The 22964-nt window shown below is 54.1% G+C and overlaps 3 protein-coding genes across 7 annotated transcripts in view; all 3 read left to right on the forward strand.

The window, feature by feature from the left end:
* Positions 1-1092: 1092 nt before the first annotated feature.
* EDC4 (enhancer of mRNA decapping 4) lies at positions 1093-12861 on the forward strand. Of its 3 annotated transcripts, XM_012468179.3 has the most exons (29): positions 1093-1386; positions 4307-4463; positions 4837-4948; positions 5239-5338; positions 5582-5771; positions 5876-6023; positions 6108-6212; positions 6533-6642; positions 6727-6810; positions 6902-6997; positions 7103-7205; positions 7323-7503; positions 7602-7674; positions 7774-7865; positions 7949-8136; positions 8212-8333; positions 8425-8578; positions 8911-9344; positions 9443-9547; positions 9632-9784; positions 9865-9901; positions 10037-10214; positions 10323-10478; positions 10579-10694; positions 10794-10959; positions 11047-11233; positions 11314-11533; positions 11925-12088; positions 12313-12861. In XM_012468179.3, the coding sequence occupies exons 1-29, from the start codon at positions 1305-1307 to the stop codon at positions 12503-12505; spliced, it is 4206 nt and encodes a 1401-aa protein (XP_012323602.1). In that variant the 5' UTR covers positions 1093-1304; the 3' UTR covers positions 12506-12861. The 3 variants fall into 3 exon arrangements, with proteins under 3 accessions (XP_012323602.1, XP_064239266.1, XP_012323601.2); XM_064383196.1 differs by having other exon boundaries at positions 10037-10478; XM_012468178.3 differs by lacking the exon at positions 1093-1386 and having other exon boundaries at positions 4329-4463; positions 7747-7865.
* A 397-nt stretch (positions 12862-13258) lies between these two features.
* NRN1L (neuritin 1 like) lies at positions 13259-16718 on the forward strand. Of its 2 annotated transcripts, none has more exons than XM_021667090.2 (3): positions 13259-13340; positions 14083-14215; positions 16700-16718. In XM_021667090.2, exons 1-3 carry the CDS (start codon positions 13259-13261, stop codon positions 16716-16718), a joined length of 234 nt encoding a protein of 77 aa, XP_021522765.2. The 2 variants fall into 2 exon arrangements, with proteins under 2 accessions (XP_021522765.2, XP_012323600.2); XM_012468177.3 differs by lacking the exon at positions 16700-16718 and adding an exon at positions 14334-14728.
* A 3544-nt stretch (positions 16719-20262) lies between these two features.
* Positions 20263-22964, forward strand: part of PSKH1 (protein serine kinase H1) — a 36468-nt gene continuing 33766 nt past the window's right edge. For both annotated transcript variants that reach the window (XM_012468174.2, XM_064383197.1), the window contains exon 1: positions 20263-20321. The gene's annotated coding sequence lies outside the window, so the exon portion shown is untranslated. The remainder of the gene's footprint in view (positions 20322-22964) is intronic.

Here is a 22964-nt window from a genome sequence, read left to right on the forward strand (position 1 = left end):
GAGAGACTCATGCTTTGGGAGTCCTCAACCCTCAGACCTCTCTGCAGGACATTGCATGCCTCACTCACTTCCTCAGCATACAGACTTCATGCTATCTTCAAATCCCAGGCAGTCTTAGCTATTAGGGCAGTTTCTGTTTCTCTGTTTTGGGGACAAAGGCCTTGCCCAGTATAAATATAGCCCCTCAGGCCACAGACCTCTGGATGGTATAAACCGAGTGGCAATGTAGCAACCATAGGCTAGAACCAAACCCAGGATTTGGGTCAGTGCCCTGTTAGAGGTTTTAGGATTGGTAAGAATACCACAGCTAAATCTGATCTGTAAAAGGATACCCTTCCCCTCTTCCACTATGGGTGGAGGCTAAGGACCTCCTCAAATCCCAAAGGTTGCCTGGCGATACTGGGCACAGGGCTGGATGGTGTGCTGTTTGAGAGGACAGCATGCTCAGGAGATTTCAGAGAATGATCTCTAGGCTGGTGTGTATTTGGGGAAGTGGGGGTGGGGAAGAGGTAGGTACCTGCTGCCTCAAACCACCCTGTATAAAATCTGCAATACAGCTTCCATGTACCTGTGCCTGAACTGTCTGCAATAAAGAGGAATTTGTAAACTCTGGTTTCTTTCTTCCAACCTGAGGGTGCCAGGTGGGACAAGGGGGTGCTGGGGGACAGTAGGGAACAAAGGCTGATTATTGTGGTGGGACCATCTCCCCTGCTCTTGCAGTTCCTGGGTTTTATGGCTTCGATGGTCGCCTCAGGCCTTGAGTTATTACGACCCATTCCCCGAAGGGAACCTGAGGTTCCTGCCAATTCAGCTTATTCTGGGAGTCTGAGGGACCTTAGCACGGGCGGCTGAGTTGACCCCATCCTAGGACCATCAGAGTCCACACTCTGAGAGTAGGCAGGGACCTGGCGGCTTCTGAGTAGAGTAGGGCTTTGGGTGGCCCAATGCGTGGACGCTTACCTCAGCCATGTGGAACTTCCCTGACCCCTCGGGTACAGGGGCGGGGCCGCAGAAGGGGACGGGCTGCAGGAGGGGTTTAGGCGTCCGCCCCCAGCCCGGAACCTTTCTTCTCTGTCCCTGGCAGGTTCCGGGAGCCTCGGCTTGTGGGGGCCGGAAGTGGAGGCGGTTGGTGGGGTTGGCGGGGCTGAGGGACGCTGCGCGGGCGGCGGCTTGAGAATTGAGGGTGGACTGAGTGTAGCGACCGGCGTCCGGCTATCTCGCCCTGTCGCGGCTGGGCGAGGGTGGGTGGTGCGCGGCGGCGGCGGAACGAACGCAGTGCGGGCGGGGCGCCCACCGCCGGGCCCATGGCCTCCTGCGCGAGCATCGACATCGAGGACGCCACGCAGCACCTGCGGGACATCCTCAAGCTGGACCGGCCAGCGGGCGGTGAGCGAGGGTTGCGGGGGTGGGCCCCAGACGAACTGACGAAAGGGCAGCGAGCGTCTGAACCGCCCTTGGAACCCACAGCTCCTTTATGACCAGCTCTGTATCCTCTCACCGGGAAGGGTGGACGGAGGTCGGAGTTCCTTCACTGCCCCCCTCGAAGGGCGCAGACCCCTGGGTGTGACCCCTCCCTATCCTGTCCTCAGGCTGTTCTGCCTCGTCCTTCAGCATGTCAGTTGAAGGTGAGGCCCCTTCTCTGAATCCGCTGGGCCCCTCTGGTTTCCTGGCCCCGAGGTCTCTAGTGTTCTGGGACCGGCCTGGCGTCTCAGCTTTCGCCATAGTTCGGAGGCCTTGTCTGGGCTCCGTATATGGAATTCTGGGCCTAGGCTTAATAGCGGTGCTGAAGAGCCGCCAGTCCCCCTCCATAACTTGCCCTTCCCTCTGGAATAGACTCCAGGCCTCCCGTTCTGAAACTGGTTTCCAGGAGGAAGGTGTCCAGCCTCAGTTCCATGTTCTTTCTGGGATGAAGGCAAATCACAGACCGCACCACCCTGACTGAATTAGGCTACAAATATCTGCAAGCACTAATTGGTTTCCATTCATTCATGTTTCACTTTAGCTCTTAATGATACCTAAGAACTAGTCTTGCTCCCAAAGATCCCCCAAGACACAGAGAGCTAACAGGGTTGTAATATACTGTTGTCATTGAAAGAAAGGAGTGTCTTGATACTGTGATGGGCATGGGAAGGGTGGAGGCTGATGAATGCAGAGTGCAGGTCTGAGAGGGGAGACTGGGCTAGGTCTTGTAATGTGAACAAGGGCTTGGGTGTCAGGAAAGGCACTCAAGGCACCTATGTAGAAGCCACCTATTACAAAAAGGAAATAGCACGTATGCAGGCACTAGTTTACTGACAGGTTTGGGAATCTCTGAAGTGACTGGTGATGGTGGTGTGGGTGTGCAGTGGAGAACTGATGTTTCCTCAGATCTTGTTCTTACACCTGCTGGGAGGCCCAGACTGGCTGCTTCTGGAAGGCACTGGTGCTCACTAAGGGTGGATTCAACTAACGTCTACTCTCAGAAAATCCATCTGCTGCCTGAGACCACTGGGCCCTTTGCCCCAGGCCTGGAGTGTGTGCCTTCTTTACTCATGAGTCAAGTGTGGACCTCTCCTGCTGCTCAGCAGTTGCAGACTAGACTGCAGAGATTTGGTAGAGCCTGGCATGGCCAAACATGTACAGCCAGGGCCTTGTTTTTGGTTGTCCTCATGGTAGCCTTCATGGAAGGGAGAGTGGTCAGCTTGTCCCTGAGCAGCTAAAGTGGCTCTGATATGAATGAAGTGGCCTGGACGCTTTCCTTATAACTCCTTTATTTATTGATTGGCACTTAATTCCCTTGTTTGCCAAGGAGCTTTCTTGTCTCCTCTCACTGGAGGACCAGGTCCGAACTCAGACTGTTGAAGGCCAGGTGCAGTGCCTCATGCCTATAATCCCAGCACTTTGGGAGGCTGAGGTGGGTGGGTTGCTTGAGCCCAGGGGTTCAAGACTAGCCTGGCCAACATGGTAAAACCTTGTCTCTACTAAAAATATAAAAATTACGTGAGCTGTAATCCCAGCTACTTGGGAGGCTGATGCAGGAGAATCGCTTGAATCCAGGAGGTGGAGGTTACAGTGAGCTGAGATTGCACCGCTGTACTCCAGCCTGGGTGACAAAGCAAGACTCCGTCTCGGAAAAAAAAAAGAAAGAAAAAAAAACTAGCCGGGCATGGTGGCTCACGCCTGTAATCCCAACACTTTGGGAGGCCGAGGCGGGTGGATCACAAGGTCAAGAGATCGAGACCATCCTGGTCAACATGGTGAAACCCCATCTCTACTGAAAATACAAAAAATTAGCTGGGCATGGTGGCGCGTGCCTGTAATCCCAGCTACTCAGGAGGCTGAGACAGGAGAATTGCCTGAACCCAGGAGGCAGAGGTTGCGGTGAGCCGAGATCACGCCATTGCACTCCAGCCTGGGTAACAAGAGCAAAACTCCGTCTCAAAAAAAAAAGAAAAAAAACTTAAAAGACTGGAAACTTTCTATGTTCCTGAATGTGGAGCCCTAGGCTCTTGCCACCTGGGGGTTTTGGTAATGGTGTCTAAGCCTATGAGCCTGTTTGAAACCCAGCCAGTTGCAAAGAACTGAAATGCTGTCTTTTCTGACGCCACACTCTGCCCTATAGTTTCTCTCCTTTTGGTCTAGCTCCTTTATGTCCCTACCTCGTGAGTTTTCTTACCCAAACTAGCTTCTTCTGAGCCATTTCTGTATGGGGCAGCCCCTCATATGCCTTAGGAGTCTATCTTCTCTCCAGACCCTGACACTACCTTGGTCTAGGCCTTGATCTTTCTCACCCAGATTCTCAACCATTCTGCATGCTACCTTAGAATAATCATCCCACTCGCCACAGCTGACCACATCACCGTCCCCTTTGAAACTCTTTGTGGTTCTCATGGCCCACAGGCAGAGTCTAAGTGCCACAGCATCATACCTGAGGCCTCTGCAGCTTTGTTTTCCCTCCATCCTTGCTGTGTTTGTGTGTTCTAGCCACACTGACTGCTCTGTGAAGTCTTTCCTGACCCTTGCTGTGCCCTCACTCAGAGTCCACAGAGTTATTCTGTACTGACCCGGGCCTAAGTATGAACTGGCCTCAAACGGTCTTTGATGGCTTGTACCCCTCCCCCAGGTAGAATAGCCTCATGCTCATCCTTGGTCCCGCATACATCAGTGTTTATGGAATGAGAGTTGGATACAGGGCCCCCTCCTCATGGACATGCTTTGCTCAGTTGAGTGTTCCTAGAGCACCTCATAGTTCTGGAAGGAAACTGTAAGAGGAGAGGTTTGTGGGCAGGTCGAGCAACCTTATCAGAGTGACCTTCTCTGTCCCCAGGCCCCAGTGCAGAGAGTCCACGGCCATCCAGTGCCTACAATGGGGATCTCAATGGGCTTCTGGTCCCAGACCCCCTCTGCTCAGGTGATGGTACCTCAACAAACAAGACTGGTCTTCGGACCATGCCACCCATTAGCCTGCAAGAGAAGCAGGTCATGTGAGTATCCAGGAGATGACAGTGGTGGTGATGGTATGTTTTGGGTGTCTGCTAGCTAAAGGCATGAGATGGGTGAGTGGGGCCACCAGCCTCTGCTGCTCCCTCTCTGGATGACCTGGGGTGGAGCTTGAGCTTTCACTACAATGAGAGGCAAAGACAAGCTCAAGGGTTTGGCCTGGATATCAGAATGAAAGTAGGCTCATTCCCAAGGAAGGGGCTGAGCAAGGGGTTCTATGGGTCTGGAGCCAGGGACCAGGCAAAGCTGAGCATTGGACTAGATACCTTCACCAGGCTGGCTATATCTTTGCTTCCAACCCTGCCCATTGAGCCTTTGGGTGAACAAGAGACAAAGTTTTTGCACTCTTCCCCACAGCTGTCTCTCAGGAGATGATAGCTCTACCTGCATTGGGATTTTGGCTAAGGAGGTGGAGATTGTGGCCAGCAGTGACTCTAGCATTTCAAGCAAGGCCCGGGGAAGCAACAAGGTAGGTACTAGGATGCTGTGGCATATATAATATATGGGGGCACACCCAGCCTCTCTGGTCTCCCTCATACTTCCAGTTCCTATGAGGACCACCTTGTTAGTTTCCCAGTTTCAGGAAACCAGGGCTGGATGCCAAGCCTCTGTGGGAGTCTGGCTCCAGGAAGTAACAGTGGGTAGCCGGACTTGCACCTATGTCCTCTCCCATCCCCAGGGATGTTGGGGACCGCCTAGGTTCTGGGAAAGTTACCCCAGCCCTCAGCTTCTATGACTTTTCTCACCCTGGGTTCTCAGGTGAAAATTCAGCCCGTCGCCAAGTATGACTGGGAGCAGAAGTACTACTATGGCAACCTGATTGCTGTGTCTAACTCCTTCTTGGCCTATGCCATTCGGGGTAAGGACAGTGGGGAGGAGGGAATGTTCTGCTGGCTGTCCCATAGAGCCAGCTCCAACATCAGGCCACTCAGGCCTTAGGGGGTACAATGGAAGTTTTGTCCATGCTGCCTCTTGGGGAGCTGGGTGGGAAAACCAAGCTTGAGACTATGGTGGTGGCAGCGAGACAGGCAGGGGGCAGGGTTTCTCTGCTGCTGCCTGAGCCTGGATATGCACTCATGGTCCACTGCTCTCCTGATTCTAGCTGCCAACAATGGCTCTGCCATGGTGCGGGTAATCAGTGTCAGCACTTCGGAGCGGATCTTGCTCAAGGGCTTCACAGGCAGTGTGGCTGATCTGGCTTTTGCGCACCTCAACTCTCCACAGCTGGCCTGCCTGGATGAGGCAGGCAACCTGTTCGTGTGGCGCTTGGCTCTGGTTAATGGCAAAATTCAGTATCCATTCCTTGGTGTAGGGTAGTGGGACTGAAGAAGGGTGGGCGGAGCTGGGGCTGTCATGCCTCTTCATTCACTTATCTAGCCCTTAACACCCTGCTCAGAGAAGAGATCTTGGTCCATATCCGGCAGCCAGAGGGCACGCCACTGAACCACTTCCGCAGGATCATCTGGTGTCCCTTCATCCCTGAGGAGAGCGAGGACTGCTGTGAAGAGAGCAGCCCGACAGTGGCCCTGCTGCATGAAGACCGGGTGAGGGGGCTGGCATGGTGAGGAGGCGCCAGAGAAGCCATAGTGTAGGCATGGGCTGCACATTCACCTCCTTGTGCCTTCCAGGCTGAAGTGTGGGACCTGGACATGCTCCGCTCCAGCCACAGCACCTGGCCTGTGGATGTCAGCCAGATCAAGCAGGGCTTCATTGTGGTAAAAGGTCATAGCACGGTAAGCCTGTGACTGCTTGCCTCCCCTGCCCTCCCCTCTTCCTCATATCCATCCTCTGTTCCCTATATCCACAGCTGCCCAGGCAGCTTTGTTGGCACTCTGCCCATGGGGACTCTGAGCTCAAAGTAGCTCTCGCCTGTGCAGCTTTCTCCATACCTAGCGGCACCCTGCAGGTCTGGCCTTCTCTAGGGACCCTGTTCATTCAGTCAGTCACACAAGCATGCCAGTCCAACCATGAGTCAGCCCAGCTCATTACCATCTTCACTTGAGAGGGGCTCGTTCTCACCTCTAGTCAGTAAAGTTTTTTGGGTTCTTCCTAGTGCCTCAGTGAAGGAGCCCTCTCCCCTGATGGGACTGTGCTGGCTACTGCAAGCCATGATGGCTATGTCAAGTTCTGGCAGATCTACATTGAGGGACAAGATGAGCCAAGGTAAGGCAGGGCCTGAGAGACCAGGATCCCCCTCAGGTAGCAGACCAGACTGCTCACTTAAGCCCCTCATCTGCCTACCTACAGGTGTCTGCATGAGTGGAAGCCTCATGATGGGCGGCCCCTCTCCTGCCTCCTGTTCTGTGACAACCATAAGAAACAAGACCCTGAGTGAGTGAGTGGGCAGCCAAGTGGGTGGTGGGCTGGTCCATGGCTCCCAGCAGGGGCCCAGCCAGCCACTCAGTGCCTTGTTGTCTTGCAGTGTCCCTTTCTGGAGGTTCCTTATTACTGGTGCTGACCAGAACCGGGAGCTAAAGATGTGGTGCACAGTGTCCTGGACCTGCCTGCAGACTATTCGGTTAGCAAGGGCTGGGAGGCTGGGGAACTGGGCAGGGGCAGCAGGATTGGGAATATGGGTTCCTGGAGTTCTTAGCCTCATTCACTCTGCTTTGTGGCTCCCTAGCTTCTCACCAGATATCTTTAGCTCAGTGAGTGTGCCCCCTAGCCTCAAGGTTTGCTTGGATCTCTCAGCAGAATATCTGATTCTCAGCGATGTGCAACGGAAGGTAGGCTACCATAGGGTACTCTGGGCAGAGCTGGGATTATAGGGGATGGCGGAGGGCAGGGGGTACATCTGCAGCTCTTAGCCTCTGAGCTCAGTTAGGAACGTGCTGCCTGTGCAGGTCCTCTATGTGATGGAGTTGCTACAGAACCAGGAGGAGGGCCGTGCCTACTTCAGCTCCATTTCGGAGTTCTTGCTCACCCACCCTGTGCTAAGCTTCGGTATCCAGGTTGTGAGTCGTTGCCGGCTGCGGCACACTGAGGTGCTGCCCGCTGAGGAGGAGAATGACAGCCTGGGTGCTGGTAAGCTGCCTCAGGGTCAGAGCTATGTGTCCATATCCTAGGGGGTTGTGGAGGCACAGAGAGGCCCAGGGGCTTAATCATCCACACTGTTCTTTCAGATGGTACCCACGGAGCCGGTGCCATGGAGTCTGCGGCCGGTGTGCTCATCAAGCTCTTTTGTGTGCATACTAAGTGAGTGTTTGGGCAGGCCCACCAGTGCCTTGTCTGTGTCTGTCTCCACTCTACTGACCCTGGCCCTTGGAGCACTCTGTTCTCCTTCTCTTCCTGCAGGGCACTGCAAGATGTGCAGATTCGCTTCCAGCCACAGCTGAACCCTGATGTAGTGGCCCCGCTCCCCACGCACACTGCCCACGAGGACTTTAGTGAGTAGGGCGTGAGAGGGAGGTAGGGTAAGTTGGACTGACCAGGGTCTGAGATCTGACTCAAGTGGCAACTTGCCCTGTAGCATTTGGAGAGTCTCGGCCTGAACTGGGCTCTGAGGGCCTGGGGTCATCCACTCACGGCTCCCAGCCTGACCTCCGACGAATCGTGGAGCTGCCTGCACCCGCCGACTTCCTCAGTCTGAGTAGTGAGACCAAGCCCAAGTTGATGACACCTGATGCCTTCATGACACCTAGCGCCTCTCTGCAGCAGGTACTCTCCCAGGGTAGGGGGACCTGGGAATGCCCCAGCCACAGGCCACAGCTCTAATTCCCTGCATCTCTCCAGATCACTGCCTCTCCCAGCAGCAGCAGCAGTGGTAGCAGCAGCAGCAGCAGTGGTAGCAGCAGCTCCCTTACAGCTGTGTCTGCCATGAGCAGCACCTCAGCTGTGGACCCCTCCTTGGCCAGGTGAGGCAAGGGTCAGAGATGGAGGATGGCAGGGGCTGGTGCCAGGTGACGCCAAGCTCTGGCTGCTGACACCTCAGTCTTCCCCCACCAGGCCACCTGAGGAGCTGACCTTGAGTCCCAAGCTGCAGCTGGATGGCAGCCTGGCAATGAGCAGCAGTGGCAGCCTGCAGGCAAGCCCGCGTGGCCTCCTGCCCAGCCTGCTCCCAGCCCCAGCTGACAAACTGACTCCCAAGGGGCCAGGCCAGGTATGTGAATGGGTGTGTGTGAAGTGTGGGGAGCAGGTGGGTGGCAGCAGGAAAGGTGGGTGGTGGGCTTCTCCCAGCCCCCTGCTGCTGGTCCTGCTCTTCCCTACGTAGTCCATGTTTCCCTGAAGTCATCTCACCCTCCTATGTTTCCTGGAAGGTTTCTCCTCAGCCTCCCTGTCCCCACTTCCTCTTCTGGGCTATGGCCCCATTTTTGACCTGTATCCCCACTTCCCTGCTGCCCCGTCTCTCATTACTTCTAATACTAGTGCCTCGTCTGTGTCCCCCATCCCTGCCTCACCTGTCACTTAAGCCCCATCTTTGGCCCACCTTAGGTGCCTACTGCTGCCTCTGCACTGTCCTTGGAGCTGCAGGAAGTGGAGCCCCTGGGGCTACCCCAAGCTTCCCCGAGCCGTACCCGCTCCCCTGATGTCATCTCCTCAGCTTCCACTGCCCTGTCCCAGGACATCCCTGAGATTGCGTCTGAGGCCCTGTCCCGTGGCTTTGGCTCCTCTGCACCAGAGGGCCTTGAGCCAGACAGTATGGCTTCAGCCGCCTCAGCATTGCACCTACTGTCCCCACGGCCCCGGCCAGGGCCTGAACTTGGCCCCCAGCTTGGCCTTGATGGAGGCCCTGGGGACGGAGATCGGCATAATACCCCCTCCCTCCTGGAGGCAGCCTTGACCCAGGAGGCCTCGACCCCTGACGGTCAGGTTTGGCCCACGGCACCTGACATTACTCGTGAGACCTGCAGCACTCTTGCAGAAAGGTGAGGAGCTTGGGAGGAGAAAAGTGTGCTAGCTAGGAGGAGGCTTTAGGAGGGGCTTCAGATAGAATCATCCACTGCTGAATCGGCCTGTCCCCCAGCCCAAGGAATGGCCTTCAGGAAAAGCACAAGAGCCTGGCCTTCCACCGACCACCATATCACCTGCTGCAGCAACGTGACAGCCAGGATGCCAGTGCAGAGCAAAGGTGGATGCCACCCTATGCCATTGCCCTCATGGGGGGGTGGGCAGCAAGTGGGCAGGGGCTTACCCCTCCTTCCCCTTCCCATAGTGATCACGATGATGAGGTGGCCAGCCTTGCCTCTGCTTCAGGAAGCTTTGGCACCAAAGTTCCTGCTCCACGGCTGCCTGCCAAGGACTGGAAGACCAAGGGATCCCCTCGAGCGTCACCCAAGCTCAAGAGGAAAAGCAAGAAGGATGATGGGTAGGGAGGAGTCCTAGGGATGGGGGAGGGGGGTCTCCAGGCTGCCTGACGTAGCCTGAGGTGCTTCTCGCCTATGGTAGGGATGCGGCCATGGGATCCCGGCTCACAGAGCACCAGGTAAGTGAATGAGCGCACTTTGTACTCATGGGAATTTCACCCTGTGAGGATGGGGAAGGGCTCTGGGCCATTCCCTGGTCTCGTTTGTGGGGATGGGTGGGGCAGGCATCATGTGACTCTCAGTGCTACTGGCAGGTAGCAGAGCCCCCTGAGGACTGGCCAGCGCTAATTTGGCAACAGCAGAGAGAGCTGGCAGAGCTGCAGCACAGCCAAGAAGAGCTGCTGCAGCGTCTGTGCACCCAACTCGAAGGTCTGCAGAACACTGTCACAGGCCACGTAGAACGTGCCCTTGAGACCCGGCACGAGCAGGAGCGTATCCTTGAGGCTGGTAGCACAACATGGCATAGGGATGGGGGCAGCATTCTTGGCCTGGGAAGGAGTACACAACCTGCTCCAGGCCTGTTCCTTAGCTATGGCGCAGAGCGGCGGCTGGAGCGAGCACTGGCTGAGGGGCAGCAGCGGGGAGGGCAGCTGCAGGAGCAGCTGACACAACAGTTGTCCCAGGCACTGTCTTCAGCTGTAGCTGGGCGGCTGGAGCGCAGCTTACGGGATGAGATCAAGAAGACAGTCCCTCCATGTGAGTTTTATATACACACTCCCTTTGGATGGTTCAGGTGGGAGTAGGGGTACCTGTCAAGTTTCTCCTGGCTCTACCTTCTCCTATTCCCCTCTCCCAGGTGTCTCAAGGAGTCTGGAGCCTGTGGCAGGCCAACTGAGCAACTCAGTAGCCACCAAGCTCACAGCTGTGGAGGGCAGCATGAAAGAGAACATCTCTAAGCTGCTCAAGTCCAAGGTGCTATAGGTCCCAAGATGTGGGTGGAAGTGGTGGTTCTGGCCTAGTCAGGCCAGGCTGCGCTCAGGCTTTCAACTTGGCCCCTCCTTCTAATTCCAGAACTTGACTGATGCTATTGCCCGAGCAGCTGCAGACACATTACAGGGGCCGATGCAGGCTGCCTACCGAGAAGCCTTCCAGAGTGTGGTGCTGCCGGCCTTTGAGAAGAGCTGCCAGGCCATGTTCCAGCAAATCAATGATAGCTTCCGGGTGGGGACACAGGAATGTGAGTGGGGTCATGTGGCCCAAGGTGGGAACGACTATCCTCTGCTTTCCTACTGTTCCTCTTACACTCCCTGTGGTCACCCCTCAGACTTGCAGCAGCTAGAAAGCCACATGAAGAGCCGGAAGGCACGGGAACAGGAGGCCAGGGAGCCTGTGCTGGCCCAGCTGCGGGGCCTGGTCAGCACACTGCAGAGTGCCACCGAGCAGATGGCAGCCACTGTGGCCAGCAGTGTTCGGGCTGAGGTGCAGCATCAGCTGCACGTGGCTGTGGGCAGGTGTGTGGGCAGGGTGGTGGGTTTGAGGAAGGCCAGATTGGGCTCCCTGTCCACTTCACCTCACTCACTTACCTTTGCAGCTTGCAGGAGTCCATTTTAGCACAGGTACAACGCATTGTTAAGGGTGAGGTGAGTGTGGCGCTCAAGGAGCAGCAGGTCGCTGTCACCTCCAGCATCATGCAGGCCATGCGTTCAGCTGCTGGCACACCTGTCCCCTCTGCCCACCTTGACTGCCAGGCCCAGCAAGCCCATATCCTCCAGCTGTTGCAGCAGGGCCATCTCAATCAGGCCTTCCAGCAGGTACGATAGGTGTTAGGCCCTGGTAAGGGTCATGTGTCTCTTGACAAGGCCCACACACCATACATTCCACTCCACCCACCAGGCTTTGTACCTTCTGGCCCCAGCAGAGTGTTCTTGGTTCCCTTTGGCCTCCAGGCCATTGTCCCTGCTGCTTCCTCTTCCTGGACTCCTTTCTTCCCACCTAGCCCACCTTGCTTTACAACTACCCTTCTCAGGAACCATTTCTTGATCCCCTAGGGTAACTACATGGCCTTACAGGGCTCTCTCTGGGCCCCTCTGGAGCTCTCACTGGCCCACCCTGTGGTCATCTGCCCCCAGGCCACACAGTTCAGACAAGCAGACATTCCATCCTGATGTTCACTGTAAATGTTGCTGCTTTTTTCTCCTCCAGGCCCTAACAGCTGCTGACCTGAGCCTAGTGCTGTATGTGTGTGAAACTGTGGACCCAGCCCAGGTTTTTGGGCAGCCACCCTGCCCGCTTTCCCAGCCTGTGCTCCTTTCCCTCATCCAGCAGCTGGCATCTGACCTTGGCACTCGAACTGACCTCAAGCTCAGGTAAGTGTGGGCAGTCAGGGACAGGGAGATGAGCTGTGGAATGCGCTAGTGGGAGGGAGCAGTTTGAAGCTGACACCCACTTCTGCCTGAATCTCCTCCCTAATTTTCTTCACCAGTCCCCTCTGCCCTCACCCCAAGGGTTCCCTCTGGGCATCAGTGCCACCAGGGGGCGCTCCCAACTGCTGGCACCCACCTGTAGCCTGTTCTTTCCCCGCTATCCCCAGCTACCTGGAAGAGGCCGTGATGCACCTGGACCACAGTGACCCCATCACTCGGGACCACATGGGCTCTGTTATGGCCCAGGTGCGCCAAAAGCTTTTTCAGTTCCTGCAGGCTGAACCACACAACTCACTTGGCAAAGCAGCCCGGCGTCTCAGCCTCATGCTGCATGGCCTTGTGACCCCTAGCCTCCCTTAGCTGCTAAGCCTGCCTTGCCCAGGGGTGGGATGGCACTGAAGGCCAGCAAACAGGCCTAGATTGAGGCAGAGTCATGGCTGGCTTTTACTTGCTCAGGCCCCCATCTCTGGGGTGTTTGGGGGTTGGGGAGCAGGGAGCACTGGCCATGGTCTACAGGGTGTGGTAGTCAGCAGGTTTAGGCTGGGCCCAGGGCAGGTATTGAGCCTTCTTGGGTTCTGCCATGCCTGGAGCATAACCCCGAGATTGTGACACCACTTGAGTGGAATTTTCCGTGTTCCTTTTTACCTCTGATTTGGATCTTTTTGTTTTTGAAAAACATTGAGAAATTCAATTAAATGCTTTTGGAATAAAATGAAGTATGTGTGTGCTTTTGGTCTTTTTTCGGTGTGACTCTCATAACTGCCCTCTGTTCCCTGCCCTTCTCTTTCCCATGGAGCTCTGTATAGGCCAATCCAGCCAAAGGGCCGGGTTACCTACTCATCTACTCCAACTGTCTTCCCAGATTTACCTTCTTCTTCCTTCTATGGGGTGAGGGTCCAGGGGCCTGCTTAGCACCATCCTGTGCCCCTGGGAATTTCTGCTCTCTGAGGTCCCTTCGCTCCTTTACCAAGCTGGGCACTGGAGGCGGAGCCGCCGGCTGGCTTCGGAGCCCCACCCCCGGCTCCCATCCAATCACCATCCCTTCCTCCGGGGGCTGGGTGGACGGGCTGTACTCCTAGCAGCTAGCTCCCGCGCTAGGCTCAGCCAGGGATGATGCGCCGCTGCCGCTGCCGCTGCCGCTGCCGCTGCCAGCGACCACCCCGTGCCCTGAGGCCGCTGCTGTTGCTGCCCCTCGGTGAGTGTGGGCGTCCGGGGCCCAGGCCACACCTCCTTTCGCCCAGCCAGGCCAGGCCGGGTATAGGGTGTGTGGGAACGCTGGGCGCCAGGGTGGAGAAGAGTTGCAAGGGCTACAGGAAGGTGTGCTGGTGACTTCAGGACAGAAAGTCAGAGGCACAAACAGCTCCAGTTATGGGAGAAGGACTCCAAAATTTGCATCCTCTCTTCTGATAAAGGGAGCCATGCCAATGGCAGGACTTATAGACCAGCCCTAGGATCCTTAAGTCCTTTCTGATGGTCTGGCCTGGATCCCAATACCTCTTCATCCTGCCCTGTCTCTCCAAAAAATAGCTATCTTTGGAGAGAGTTTGCAGGGCCAAGCAAAGCTTGTCTAAACTGCAGAAAGATGCACCTGTTCCTGGTTCTGGTCCTCCGGATCCCCCTCCCCTCCACCCTGTCCTAACTCCTTCACGTGGACCCTTCTCACTTAATCTGGGGCCCCAGAAGCTCAGAGGAAGAGCTGACTTGGGGGACACAACATTCCCTCCCCCTGTACAAATCCCAGTCTGGTTCCTAACCTTGAAGAGGGCCTGGGTAAGTAATCCCCAGACTTGCCCTTTAGTTCCCTGGGGCACCCTTTTCCCGCTGAGTCACATCCCCAGAGTGCTCCCAGGTAAACAAGCCCCTGGGGGCTGAGGGATGGGCCTGGCTCATCCTATCTACTGGTCTACTCCCCCACCCCACCCCTGCCCCACTTCTAGTCCTTGTACCTCCCCTGGCAGCAGCTGCAGCAGGCCCAAACCGCTGTGACACCATATACCAGGGCTTTGCCGAGTGTCTCGTCCGCCTGGGGGACGGCATGGGCCGCGGAGGCGAGCTGGAGACCATCTGCAGGTACTGGCGGATGCGAGGCAGTGGCCCAATCTGTGCCACCATTGGGGACTGACCTTTTATTTCCCAAGCCAGAGTCTCCTTGCCTCACCTAATCCCCCTAATCCCATTCCCTTAACAGGTCTTGGAATGACTTCCATGCGTGTGCCTCTCAGATCCTGTCAGGCTGTCCGGAGGAGGCAGCTGCAGTATGGGAGTCACTACAGCAAGAAGCTCGCCGGGCCCCCCACCCGAATAACTTGCACACGCTCTGCGGTGCCCCAGTGCGTGTTCAGGACCGCGGCACAGGCTCTGAAACCAACCAGGAGACACTGAGGGCAACAGCGCCTGCACTCCCCATGGCCCCTGCACCCCTGCTGCTAGTGGCTGCTCTGGCCCTGGCCTACCTCCTGGGGCTTCTGTCCTAGCCTGTCAGGTCCGGTGGCAGTGCCCAGGCCTCCAGCTCTGCTCTGGCGGTGGTTGTCCAGGCTCTGCAGAGCGCAGCAGGGCTTTTCATTAAAGGTATTTATATTTGTATTACGCTCCTTCCTTTCTCCCAGCTGTGGCCTTGCTTGGCTGGGGCTGGAGACTCCCAGAAACTGATCCTCAGCTTGGATGGGATGGGCGGGGCTGAGGGCCACCACAGGGGACTCAATCTTCTTACAAACACTCATTTCCCAGTGGCAGCCCAAAGCTTTCCATTTCCTACAGGTCCCAAAAGCTCCTCCGGTGGAGACTGGAGATCTGCCAGAATGCATAGTATTCCTCTACTATCCTGTGCTGGCTGGGGTTGAGAGGGTGGGGTCTCAGCCCTGCACTCCTAGCACTGCCTACCCCTTCTATCCTGGCCCCTGGGGGCCAGATCTGAGGGGTTGAGTGCCCTTGATCCCAGCTCTACCCCCTCCCCAGCCTCCTACTCCTGACCATCCCACCTCCTCTTCCCTCTGCCTGTCACTTCAGCCTTCAAGGGACAGTACAGATTATGTGTCCAGTCCCTTCCTCTGGGTTTCTGGTCTATCTAAGGGAGGCCTGTTCTAGAAGGTGGGGAGCCTCTGCTGAAGTCCACATTCAAGCCCCTGATGTGACCTGAAGTGGCAAAAACTGGAGTCACCATAAGGGTTCCTCTGGCCTCTGCTCTCCACAAGCTTGTTCCTTGAGAAGAGGTAGGCAGTGTGCAGTCAAAACAATCGGAGAAGGCTTTCTGGAAGCCATGTAATGAGAGCATGTGGTGTGTGAGGAGCCCCTTTTCATACAGGTGGAAAGGAAGAGCAAAATCAGCATAGGCAGAATCCGAGAAAGGAGGAGGCCTTCTAGGGGTGGGGCCTTCTTCTGATCAGCCTTCTCCCACCACTGCCAGGATCCTATTCCAAGCCATTACCCACAGTTTCAGCGACACTGTCTTAGTCTCCTCATTGACTTCTATTATCTCTCCCTCCACTTTATTCTTTTTTTTCTGAGATGGAGTCTCATTCTTGTCGGCCAGGCTGGAATGCAGTGGCGTGATCTTGGCTCACTGCAACCTCCACCTCCCAGGTTTAAGCAATTCTCCTGCCTCAGCCTCCCTAGTAGCTAGGATTACAGGTGCCTGCCATCACGCCTGGCTAATTTTGTATTTTTAGTAGAGACAGATTTTGCCATATTGGCCAGGCTGGTCTTGAATTCCTGACCACAGGTGATCCAACCCCTTTGCCCTCCCAAAGTGATGGGATTGCAGGCATGAGCCACCATGTTTGGCCTTATTCCTTACTTTCTAAATTGAAAAACTCAGCCAGGCACTGTGGCTCATGCTTGCAGTGTCACCTCCTCCAGGAACTATTCCTTAACCCTGACTACAAGCTGAATCAGAAGCCTCCTCTAGGTCTACACAGCTCCTGGATTCTCTTCTGCCTCAGTACTGATAGCACTAGCTTGTTATTGTCTAGTTACAGGTCAGTATTCCCCACTGTGGACTCCCCAAGGGCAGGAAGTCCTTTTTGTCAGAATCCTCATTGTGTCTCTAGCATCCAGCCTAGGGCTGGATATAAAGGGTGCCCTTGTGGGAGGGTGTGGAATGAAAGTCCAGCACGGGTAGTGCTATAGTCAGCAAGAACTTGGATTGAGAATGACCCAGTATGGAGGTGTGTCATCTTTGGGTGGCACCTTCACCCTGGGCATACTGCTGGGAAGATGGTGCTGGGGCTGTATACCCCAGAAGTCTTCCAGAGCTGGTATTGGGTGGCCAGGAGCAGGGGCCTGGCTGTTCTGGCCAACCATCAGGGAGATTACCATCCTCCTGCTGTGACCTACTTTTCCCCTGGTTTTTGCTCCCTAAGGCCCTACTCTTCTATGGAATAGAGGGGGACTTAGGGAGGGGGAAAAGAATCTGCTCTCTGGCCAGGGGCTTAAGGGCTTTGTACGTTTTATCCTAGAGCTGGGGGAGAGGGGTGGGCTGATAGCCAAGCTAGCTGGGCCCTGGGCACAGCTGCCCAGGCCAGAGTATCATGGTGATGGTGTTTCTCATATTTGCAGCACTGTGGACAAGGAGTAGCTTATTGTTCTGAGAGAGCCTGGGGGAGGGATGTCCTGGGCCCAGTCCCCTCTCCATTCATATATCTCTTCACCTCAGGGCCTCCCTCTTGCTCTTCTCCAGAGCCCAGACCAGCACCTGAACAAAGTAAGGGTTCAATAAATATTTGTTAATTAGCTGAATGTCTGTAAAACAGGAATGTTGTGTGAATTTCTGAGTGCCATCAACCCTGGAATTCACATTACTTTTTTTTTTTTTTTTTTTTGAGACGGAGTTTCGCTCGTTACCCAGGTTGGAGTGCAATGGCGCGATCTCGGCTCACCGCAACCTCCGCCTCCTGGGTTCAGGCAATTCTCCTGCCTCAGCCTCCTGAGTAGCTGGGATTACAGGCACACGCCACCATGCCCAGCTAATTTTTTGTATTAGTAGAGACGGGGTTTCACCATGTTGACCAGGATGGTCTCGATCTCTTGACCTCGTGATCCACCCTCCTCGGCCTCCCAAAGTGCTGGGATTACAGGTTTGAGCCACCGCGCCCGGCCTGGAATTCACATTACTTTTAACCGTCACAACTCTTTTTTTTTTTTTTTTTGAGACAGAGTCTCACTCCAGCGCCAGGCTGGAGTGCAGTGGCACGATCTCGGCTCACTGCAACCTCCGCCTCCTGGGTTCAAGCAATTCTCCTGCCTCAGCCTCCAGAGTAGCTGGGACTACAGGCGCGCACCACCACGCCCAGCTAATTTTTGTATTTTTAGTAGAGACGGTGTTTCACCATATTGGCTAGGGTGGTCTTGATCTCTTGACCTTGTGATCCACCCACTTCGGCCTCCCAAAGTGCTGGATTACAGGCATAAGCCACCGTACCTAGCAAACTTTCACAACTCTTTAAGTTCAGGATTATGACACCCCCTTTTATTTTATTTAATTTTTTGAGACAAAGTCTCATTCTATCACTCAGGCTGGGATGCAGTAACCCAATCCAGGTTCACTGCAACCTTGACCTCCTAGGCTCAAGTGATTCTCTAGCCTCAGCCCCTTGTATACCTAGGACTGTAGGTGTGTGTCACCACGCCCAGCTAATTTTATTTTATATTTTTGCAGAGACAGGGTCTCATTATGTCACCCAGGCTGGTCTCAAACTCTTGGCCTAAAGCGATCCTCCTGCCTCAGCCTCCCAAAGTGTTGAGATTACAAGCACCGGGCCATCCCCATTATATAGCCAGGAAAAATGAGGCTTAGGGCCCCGTGCAGTGATCCATGCCTGTAATCCCAACACCTTGGGGAGGCTAAGGTAGGAGGATCACTTGAGGCCCTGTCTAAATAAATAAACAAACAGGCTGGGCACAGTGGCTTGCACCTGTAATCCCAGCACTTTGGGAGGCTGAGGTGGACAGATTACCTGAGGTCAGGAGTTTGAGACCAGCCTGACCAACATGGAGAAACCCTCTCTCTACTAAAAATACAAAATTAGCCAGGCATGGTGGTCATACCTGTAATCCCAGCTACTCAGGAGGCCGAGGCCAGAGAATCACCTGAATCTGGGAGGTGGAGGTTGTGGTGAGCTGAGATCGCACCATTGCACTCCAGCCTGGGCAACGAAAGTGAAACTCTGTCTCAAAAAAATAAAAATAGGGCCAGGTGCTGTGGCTCACGCCTGTAATCCCAGCACTGTGGGAGGCTGAGGCAAGTGAATCACGAGGTCAGGAGATTGAGACCATCCTGGTCGTGGTGAAACCCTGTCTCTATCAAAATACAAAAAATTCGCTGGGCATGGTGGCTCCCGCCTGTAGTCCCAGCTACTCAGGAGGCGGAGGCAGGGGAATCACTTGAACCTGTGAGATGGAGGTTGCAGTAAGTCAAGATCGTGCCACTGCACTCTAGCCTGGTGACAAAGCAAAACTCTGTCTCAAAAATAAATAAAAATAAAAAATAAATAAGTCAGGCATGGTGGTGTGTGCCTGTAGACGCAGCTGTTTGGGAGGCTGAGGCAGGAGGATCCCTTGAGCCTAGGAGTTTGAGGTTACAGTGAGCTTTGATCTCCAGCCTGGATGACAGAGCAAGACCCTGTCTCTATTAAAAAAAAAAAAAAAAAAAAAAAATGCTGGGCACAGTGGCTCATGCCTGTAATCCCAGCACTTTGGGAGATTGAGGCCACCGGATCACCTGAGGTCAGGAGTTCAAGACCAGCCTGGCCAAAAAAAAAAAAAAAGAGGCGGATGTCTTTCTTAAAGTCAAACAGCTGTGGAAGCGTTGGAACTGGGTTTGATCTCAGATATGTTTGGCCCCAAAGTCTATACCCTTAATTATCACACTAGACTTGTGGAAACAATTTTTTAACTTTTTTTTTAACCACTAAGATCCTAGGAAACAACATTTTTTTTTTTTTTTTTTTTAGGGCAGAGTTTTGCTCTTGTCGCCCAGGCTGGAGTACAGTGGTGATCTAGGCTCACTGCAACCTCTGCCTCCCCGGTTCAAGCTATTCTCCTGTCTCAGCCTCCAGAGTAGCTGGGACTACAGGCGCCTGTCACCATACCCGGCTAATTCTAATTTTTGTATTTTTAGTAGAGACAGAGTTTCACCTTGTTGGTCAGGCTGCTCTTGAACTCCTGACCTCAGGTGATCCACCCACCTTGGCCTCCCAAAGTGCTGGTATTACAGGCACGAGCCACTGTGCTGGGCTGACGACAATGTTTTATTGATGTTAATTTATTTTTATGTTTAAAGTATAACACTAGCTTATACAATCAATCAAAGACAGTTCCATGTGCAAAGTACACACTCAATAAAGATTTGAATACATGAGCCACTGAAATGGAGAAGATGGATGGAGGTTACAATACCCTTACCGTCTGCAGCACCTATTTTTCTTCCTCCAAGTTGGGTTGATTGTAAAGTGAACCGGTTCTCATCCTATAGAGGTCACTGTGAATGGTGACAATTTTTTAAAAATTCGCTTGCTTTTCAGACTCGGAATATAAATTAAATTAAAAAACAACAAATAACCATGAGTCCAGAAGTTGGCCCAAGATTGACTTCACCAATTCACAAGTTAACCATTTGCAACTCTTCTTTGATGGAGGCCAAATTCAACACATGGAGTGTCTAAAATTATTCTAATTGCAGTTTTAAAAAATAGATTTTGTTAATGAAACTTAAGTCAATCCTTTGCAGAGTTCCAGAAGCACTTCCAGAAACCTCTGTTGGAAAGCATTGTTTACCCAACCTCGCACTACAGTCCCTTTCCCCCAATCAGAAACTTAAATCTTTCTCCCTACTTCCCTTGATTCCTCCTCTTCCTGTCAGCGATTGGTCCCGCAGGCAGCGGTTAAGTTACTTTGAGCGACAAATAGACCCACCCCCTCAGGAGAGTGCTCGTCCCCGCCCCAAAGAGGTTGATTGGCAGGCCACTCTCGGAGATCCGCCAACCGGGTAGCCCAGCTTCGGGAGAATCCGCCTCCGTCCCGCCCCGTAGGTTTGTTTTGGCGTCAGCCGCGCGCTGTGATGACGCCAAGACGCTAACGCCCGAGAATGGCGGCGGCGGCGGTGGCGGCGGTGGTCGCGGCCACTGCCCGGAGATGGCCCGCAGAGCCGCCAAGACGCCGAAGAGCCCGCCGCCCGCGCGAGGTGAGGCGGCCCGGCCCAGGGCGACGGCCCGACGGGCGGGAGGGGCAGCCGAACTGTGGCCTTGGTCGCTTTCTGGCGCACAGGGGCCTGCCCCTGGTCAGCCCGTAGCCTTGGCCCTTGCCCCGTGCGCCAGGGCCTCCAGGGTCAGAGAGCAGGCCGGACGATGGCTGCTCGGGGTCCGCGGCGTCCGAGTCTGGACTGGCCTCGAAACGTGCTGTTGTGCTGGGTAGCCCGTTTCTAGGCCCGCGTGGGCCTGGTGGACGTGCTCGGCTGCCCTGCCTGGTTGCTGTTCAGCCGCCCCGCGTCCAAAGCGGGTCAGGTTTATCCAACCCGCTTGTCCTTACTGTCTTCTACTCCACACCCCTCCTCTGCGTCTGCCAGGGGCCAGCGGGCAGCTGATCGCTTCCTTGTGCAGGCTGGGAAAAAGCAGATCTGAATCCACCTGGGTTGCCTGCTTGGCAAGCTTGTCATTCCTCTACCTGCAAGGAGAAACCTAGCTACCCCCCACACTTAGTCCCCCTCCATAAAGCGGCTGAAGTGGTAATTCCCACCTGAAAATCTGAATAAGCTCTTTACTGCCTGAAGCTGGTTCCTTAGTGCCTTCAGGACAAAGGCCAGACTTTATTTTTTTTTGGAGATGGAGTCTTACTGTCATCAGGCTGGAGTGCAGTGGTGCAATCTCAGTTCACTGCAACCTCCGCCTCCCGGGTTCAAGCGATTCTCCTGCCTCAGCTTCCCCAGTAGCTGGGACTACAGGCGCGCGCCACCACACCCAGATAATTTTTGTATTTTTAGTAGAGATGGGGTTTCACCATGTTGGCCAGGGTTTTCTCAATTTCTTGACCTCATGATCCACCTGCCTCAGCCTCCCAAAGTGCTGGGATTACAGGCGTGATCCACCACGCCTGGCGCAAAGGCCACACTTCTTAGCAAGGCATTCAGGGCTCTTCATAATGTGGTGAAGGCCTAACCAGCCAATAAACACCAGAGCACTTCTGTGCTCCCTTTACATAGTTTATTGTTAAAGCATGTGGCCCTCCTGTTAGCTCTGTGGTTTCATACCTTCGTGCTCTATTATTACTAATTTTGAGACAATGTCTCTTTTGTCCAAGCTGGAGTGCAATGGCTTATTCATACCTCACTGCAGTCTTGAACTCCTAGACTCAAGTGATCCTCCTGCCTCAACCTCCTGAGTAGCTGAGACAATAGGCGTGTCCCATCACGTCTGGCTAAGTTTTTAAATTTTTTGTAGAGCCTGGGAGTCTCGCTTTGTTGTCAAGGCTGGCTTCAAACAACCTTCTTGCCTAGGCTCTCAAAGTATTGGGATTATTAATACAGGCGTGAGCCACTGTGGTTGGTCCCCTTGTGCTTTAGATACGCACTTTTCTCAGTTTGCAGTACTCTACCTTCCACCGCCCCACGCACCACCACCTACCACCACCTACCAGTGTTATAAACTTACATCTGTCCTATAAAATCCACCAGAGATATCACTTCCTAGGAAAAAAATCTCCTTTACTTCACGTATAACTATTAACTCCTCTATATCCATGCTGCTACTATTGAGTACATTCTGTTGTGTCACATGGTGGTCTGTCTGCATATGTCTGGCTCTGTGCCTGGCACATAAGTCAATAGATTGCTGACTTATGAATGGATACAGATTCAGCTGTATTATTGAGCACCTATCAGGGCTAGGATCTGAGATGAGGATAGCAAATGCAAGCGTATGTGTGTGGTAGGTGGTACAGCCTCTTAAACCTAGATGGTCCAAAATCTCCTGGGGTAACTTTGTGATAGAAATTCAAGGGCCTCGCTGTCTGAGATTTTTTTCTTTTTGAGACGGAGTTTTGCTATTTTTGCCCAGGCTGGAGTGCAGTGGCGCCATCTTGGTTCACTGCAACCTCTGCCTCCCAGGTTCAAGTGATTCTCCTGCCTCAGTCTCCGGAGTAGCTGGGATTACAGGCAAGCGCCACTACACCTGGCTTATTTTTGGATTTTTAGTAGAGACAGGGTTTCACCATGTTGACCAGGCTGGTCTCGAACTCTTGACCTCAAATGATCCACCTGCCTCAGCTTCCCAAAGTGCTGGGATTACAGGAGTGAGCCACTGCACCTGGCCGATATTTTATTTTATTTTTTTAAACAGAGACAGGGCCGGGCGTGGTGGCTCATGCCTGTAATCCAAGCACTTTGGAGGCCAAGGCAGGAGGATCACCTGAGGTCGGGAGTTCAAGACCAGCCTGACCAACATTGTGAAACCCCGTCTTTTTTTTTTTTTTAATAAAAAAATAGAGACGGGTCTCGCCATGTTGCCCAGGCTGGTGTTGAACTCCTGGGCCCAAGCAGTCCTCCCACCTTGGCCTCCCAAAGTTTTGGGGTTATAGGCATGAGCCACTGCATCTGGCCCACTCAGATTTTGATGAAGATCTGGGGTAGCAATCTGTATTTTGTTATTTTTGTTTTTTTTTTTTTTAGATACAGTCTTGTTCTGTTACTCAGGCTGGAGTGCAGTGGCGCTATCTCTGCTCACTGCAGCCTCCGCCTCTCGGGTTCAAGCGATTATTCTGCCTCAACCTCCAGAGTAGCTAGGATTACAGGCAAGTGCCACCATGCCCGGCTAATTTTTGTTTTCTTAGAAGA

Source organism: Aotus nancymaae, unplaced genomic scaffold (assembly GCF_030222135.1).
Source record: "Aotus nancymaae isolate 86718 unplaced genomic scaffold, 86718_ANA_hifiasm-v0.15.2.pri h1tg000030l, whole genome shotgun sequence".
In the NCBI taxonomy this organism is placed as follows: Eukaryota; Metazoa; Chordata; class Mammalia; order Primates; family Aotidae; genus Aotus; species Aotus nancymaae.